Raw genomic sequence first — 6,000 nt, forward strand, 5'->3', positions numbered from 1 at the left:
GATAGAATTGGGAATTTAAGCTAAATTATTTCCAAATTTTGAAAGAGGTCATTCTTTTGGGAACGGACCAAAAAAAATTAAGTTCACACAGACCGGAACGGAGGGAGTAAAATAACAAAAACTAAACGGTAAAAATCTATTAAAAATTCAGAAAATTGATTTCTTGAAATTGATGCCCTTTTAGTCAGTAGAGTCAGGTCTTCTCTCATAAAATACTTGTACTACATATAATATACATTACTCTAAAGCTAGAAAAATAAAGTTTGAATTAGTGTTATTAAAATAATGTAAACTTTTTTTTAAAAAACTACAAGAAAAAATTATAAGGAGTCGTTTGGTAGGATATATAAGGAAAAATAATGTGTGTGCGTTATTTTATATCACAAATTAAAATGTATTTAATGGGCACAGAATTTAAGGAAAAAAATAATTTTAAATTTGTGGTATGAAATAACGCACACATATATTATTTTTCCTTATATATCCTACCAAACGACCCCTTATAATTTTTTCTTATAGTTTTTTTTTAAAAAAATTACATTATTTTAATAACACTAATTCAAACTGTATTTTTGCAGCTTTAGAGTAACTAGTCTTAGGGTACGCGTTTTGCGCGTGAGCCGTAACTCGATGGATACACAATTTTAAAAAATCACATAAATATTATTAAACAATATATTTGAGTTACAGAATACAAATTAAAGAAAAAATATAAGTTCTTGAGAATGATGAATATTGTTCCTATTTAGCTAGATCAATAGAAGAATAAATTTTACCATGTAGAAATCCTCTGATGCCTCTTTTGTATTTTGAAATACCAAATATTAGGAAAATAATTAGATGACTATTCATAAATATTAGAAAAATAATTAAATAACTATTTTATCTAGTGCGAACTCTATTTTTAAAGGGTAAAAAGCACGAACAATATTTCACTAAAGCCAACCTCATATCGATAATTAAATATATAATTTTTAAAATTATGTAAAATATTATTAAATAATTTTTTTGACTTATAAAGTAAAAACTAAAAAAAATTATAATAATTATGAAAATAACAAACGCTAATCTCATTTAGCTAATTTAATTTTAAAAAATTCTGGCCACAAAAATCCTCAGACCTTATTGTGACTTATATCGGAATATCTTATGAAAATTATTATTTTTTTGACTTAATACATAAAAAATAACATAAAATTTTTATCAAGATTTTTCAAACAACACAAATAAATAATTTGAATCTTTTAAACTTATGGAAATTAAAAAGTTGGCCTTATAGCTCTTAAAAATTTGATAAGCAACAGTACAAAGTCTAGAAATGACTATAAAATGACTAACCTTAATATTTTATAATAAATAATTAAATATATAAATGATATGTATGAAATTATCATTTGTTCGAATAACTGAAAAAAGGAATAATGGTAGTTCGTTTAGAATGGTGTTTGTCCAAAAGTTATGTTTTCGTTCTTTGGTTATTGAAGCAAATTTCAACCTATGCTAAACCTTAAGTTGTCTTTACCTTAAAAAAGGAAATATTTTGTTTTGATTCTTAGTGTTTATAGTATAGGCGAGTCGTAACTGTAGACAATAAATTTGCGTCGAGAAAATAAAATCAAGACCGAAAAATATCGCAACAATCGTAGTATTTTATTTCAAATATTTGAGTGTTACAATCTCTATGATTCCTCTGATTCTACTTTTCTAGTATAAATTCAAGGGCCTTTGAGCTTGATCTTGAATTGTGATTTGATTTATCCGTCACGAACACTTTGATTGTTGCCACAAATTTTATCACAAACAAGTAGCCTTGATCTTGAACGCCTTGTATTTGATTTGACTTCGTTCTTGATCTTGAATACTTGAATTGTTCTTCGTTCTTGAGCTTGAACTTGATTGCTTGAAGCTTGAAACTTGTAGAGAAATTTGCGGCGTTTGATCCACGAGCTCTCTCTTGCTTCTTGTTATAACTTCTGGTGTCTTTTTTGAGTTATGAAGACCCCTATTTATAGTTGTGAAAGGGAAGAGTTATGATAAGAACAAACTCTTTCCGACCAATCAAATTGAAGTGTGACATGACTGTATTTGATTGGTCAGAACATGTCACTTGCACACGTGGCGCGATTTCATTGGCCTTTTAGCGTGACTGGACATGCCTTGTCATTTTGACACGTGGCATGATCCTATTGGCTCTTCCGCTTGACTTGGCGCGCCACGTCATTTGACACGTGGCACCAAACTGGGACTCTAGGAGATGACATTTTGGGCTTAATGAAGTGGGTTCATCACTTTAGCCCAATTAAATGGGCTAGCCCAATGGATTAAGACTTATTTATTTAATCCATATATATTGGACTTATATAACTAATTCAATTATATTAGCCCAATAATATTTATTTGGACTAGCATATTAAAATATAGTCCATATTATTTTATCGATTTAAATTCGATAAAATTTTAATGCTTACAGTAACTACTAAATATTAGGACTAATTAATTACATAAAATTTTAAATAAAGAAAGATTTTGATATGCAATTTTTTTTATTGATTTCAAAGTCCTAAAATTTAGGAAAATAATAAAATAACTATTTTGTCTAATGTATAATTAATTTTTTAAAGAATAACAAAGGCGAACGATATTTTGTTGAGGACTTTCGTGCTATTAATATAGTATAGATGTATATTATATGTAGTACAAGTATTTTATGAGAGAAGACCTGACTCTACTGACTAAAAGGGCATCAATTTCAAGAAATCAATTTTCTGAATTTTTAATAGATTTTTACCGTTTAGTTTTTTTATTTTATATAATTTCTTTATGATTCTCGAGACTATCACCAAACCTTTACCCAAGAATACTGTTTTTGTGGCCTAGGATGTTAGGGCAACACAAAACGCAGTATAATACTGTTATATGTAAAACGTGTTATTATATTGCGTTTTATTTTAACGTCTAAAATTTCGTTAAAGTAAAATACAGGATAATACTACGTTTTAGATAGAAAATTAATTTTGTTTTTTAAACTGTACAAATATATTTTGAATCAGAAAAAATTGCCATTTAGGTTTCGGACTCCTCTCTAGCGTGGGAACAAAAAGATACACGTTAACTGAGGAACTGTGCGCTTTATCCTGCTCTTGAAAAGGTCACAAATTTAAATTTAATTAGACATTTCTTCTCTGACTGTAGAGCCCGTTATGAGTAAAGTTAATTGTGAATAGCGAAGGCTGTGCTTGGGGCCATCAACAGTGGCCTAATTATCATTAGTAACACAGTGGTGTTCAAACTTGCTAAAAGAATTGAATAATAATGATCTATGACATATATTTAGTATTTAATAATGGGAATCCATTAATTCTCTAACGAGAAGCAACTAAAATAGACTCATTCAACCTAGACCAAGACAAAGTTATAGTGATGTCTTACTGAACATGTTCAATCTACCTAGAGTGCTAGACCAAACCAACTTATTCAAATGGCGTAACAACGCCTACGTATTTTTTTATGTATAAAATAAATTTGATTTTCTCAGGGCCAAAGTATAACTGTATAAGCCTTTAATGGATAAATTAAAGTCCCGCATATATAATAGTTTTGAAATTTCGTACATTATGAACAATGGATTTCACACAATTTTATTCAACAGTTACACATCCCAAGAATACAAAATCACCCCCTTCCGCAAAGATAAAAGGAATCTTATAATCCCCATTTATTTGAACAACTTATCATTTCGAGGATTGAATAGTAATTCCGTGATAGAACTGTTATTTTACATCTTACCGTGTAAGGTTCAATCCTCATGATCCCCTTTATTCAAGTCTCTCTGCCTTGTGAAAGGAAAATAAAAAAGAAGAATTAACTTAATTAGCCGTTGACCAAACGACAAAAAGAATATATATTTTTTACTCTCAATTAAATCTGCCGCAGTCGAAACGAATATTTCCATTCCTCCCAGTTTTCACACCAACGCGGCCCAGCTTTGTCATTGCACTGACGAATGCGTTTTGGAATGCTTTTGAGTTACTAGCCCAAATGTCCACGGTTCCCTTGGATCGCCCGTCCGTATAAAGCACTTGATCAGATGTGAATAGGCCCATACCTTGCTGTAAATTTTTGAAGTAGGCATTGTCAAAGGTCCTTGGAGTTTTGGGATCCATGTTAATGGCTATCCTTGGGTCAACATTTCTTGGACACATCCCTTGTAATTGAGCTGCATATTGCTTGTTGAGTGTTGGGTCTACTGGACTCTTAGGGCTGAAGTTGTAAATCCGCTTGGCAAACTTGCTACAGTGTGAAAACCCAACAGAATGAGCCGCTGCAAGTGAAATGTATAAGTATGAGGTCAACAAGAGCAAACATCATATGAAGTTGCATATAAAATTATTATCCTATTATAATGGGAACTTTTCTTTCTTTTTATCTACTGAGCTGGCTGAAGAATAATGAACCTAATCAGTTCAGAAATGATTAAGTCTGACGTCAATGACACATGCTAAAAAGCAACAAGGACAGAATTGAAGTTTCAAAGAAGCTTACATTAATTAGTAAATCTAACAATTAATTATAAAGGTGTGCAGTTAATAGTAATATCAGGGAAGAAATATATAGCAGAATTACGTACCAGAAAGGGCGATCATGTCGCTCTGGTTTAGACCATGAGAAGCAAACATGGAATTGAGTTGGTTCAAATTAAATGTTGGTTTTGGCAGCTTTCCTTCCACGTTTGAAGCTTTTGATGTGAACCCATCTAGCCTTCCTAATTCTACTGGGTACCATGGCCCCCCCGACTACGAGCGTTTTACAAATATGATCTGTTTTAGTAATTTTTATATTCTGAGGTCATTTAAAAAATAACTATAGGTAATTGTGCATACACACCAGCTGAATGACGTCTCTAGTGGCTAAGGCGAGAATATCTGCACAAGAGACTTTATTTTTACAACGTGAGTTTGAATCAACGGCGGCTTTGGCTTTGATCACAGTATCAAATCCATCTCCTGCCAATGATAGATTATCTGGGTGATCCTTCTCAGCTGTGTTCCCTGGTGTTGACGATACTATCACTGAAGCATCACAACCCTGTTTCAGAAAGAAAAGAAAAAAAAAACACATAAGTTAGCCAACTAGGAATTGAAATTAAGGTCCTTTAATTTATTTATATTAAAGTTACAAAAATATTGAAATTAATTAATGGGAGAGAATATATTTACCTCAACAAAGCAATCATGAAAGAAGAGACGGAGAACAGCAGGGATTGTGACAAATGTTTGTTGGAATTTCTGGTTAACCACATTTCTAACAATGGATTCGACATTAGGACAGGTTTTGGCGTAATAATTGGTCTTCAGTTGTGCAAAAGCCAAGTTGGGCATGAACACTACACCAACTGAATATATTGATAACACTACTGCTATAAGAAGATTTAGACGACCCATTTCTTTGGCTTTAGAATTGAACCTCAATTATGTTGGAGAAACTAAAGGGGAAAATGGGTTTTTGCAAATGTATAATTGAAAGGAAAGCATTATATAGGGGGCATGAGGGCCAAAGAATCTTCCTTACTTAACAAAGGGCGTTGAACATGAATTTTTTTTTAAAAAAAATCGTATTTTTTGAAAGAGACAGGATATGCTGGCACGTTTTATTATCTACTATATATTGGCCGCCATGAGATAGGCTATATAATTTTTTGTAAATTTATATTTGTCAAACTACTTTCACAGCAAGTCTCCTCGTCGTCTAATCAAGTTATGACCTGACGATGAATAATCCGCAACGTAAACGAAATACTATACCTAGAGATGATTAATGCAGAAGATAGAATAATTAAAAGAGACTGTAGTGAATGGAAAAGTTAAAGGCTGCTAGTTACATATATAGAGACAGCTGGAAATTAGGACAAGAAATTAAAGTTGTGTGCAGTGTGCATTTCCAAACAAATCTCTGTGGGCTGCTAATCTTCAAATCAGCCCTACAAAAGAAGATAAGGGGCAA

General features: G+C 31.7%; 1 protein-coding gene across 1 annotated transcript; it reads right to left on the bottom strand.

The window, feature by feature from the left end:
* Positions 1-3,585: 3,585 nt before the first annotated feature.
* Positions 3,586-5,515, bottom strand: LOC104215797 (peroxidase 51-like). Its single transcript, XM_009765696.2, has 4 exons — positions 5,217-5,515; positions 4,885-5,085; positions 4,628-4,793; positions 3,586-4,321 (listed from the first exon to the last, which is right to left on the bottom strand). Exons 1-4 carry the CDS (start codon positions 5,439-5,441, stop codon positions 3,915-3,917), a joined length of 999 nt encoding a protein of 332 aa, XP_009763998.1. The 5' UTR covers positions 5,442-5,515; the 3' UTR covers positions 3,586-3,914.
* Positions 5,516-6,000: the final 485 nt, after the last annotated feature.

The sequence above is a fragment of the Nicotiana sylvestris genome, chromosome 2 (genome assembly GCF_000393655.2).
Source record: "Nicotiana sylvestris chromosome 2, ASM39365v2, whole genome shotgun sequence".
In the NCBI taxonomy this organism is placed as follows: domain Eukaryota; kingdom Viridiplantae; phylum Streptophyta; class Magnoliopsida; order Solanales; family Solanaceae; genus Nicotiana; species Nicotiana sylvestris.

What these genes read in the sequence shown, in the direction of transcription:
- LOC104215797 (XM_009765696.2), bottom strand. Translation starts at nt 5,441, where the DNA reads ATGGGTCGTCTAAATCTTCTTATAGCAGTAGTGTTATCAATATATTCA. An exon ending in TTCATGATTGCTTTGTTGAG is followed by an intron (nt 5,086 to 5,216) that starts GTAAATATATTC and finishes TTTCTGAAACAG; the next exon opens with GGTTGTGATGCTTCAGTGAT. An exon ending in CTAGAGACGTCATTCAGCTG is followed by an intron (nt 4,794 to 4,884) that starts GTGTGTATGCAC and finishes AAACGCTCGTAG; the next exon opens with TCGGGGGGGCCATGGTACCC.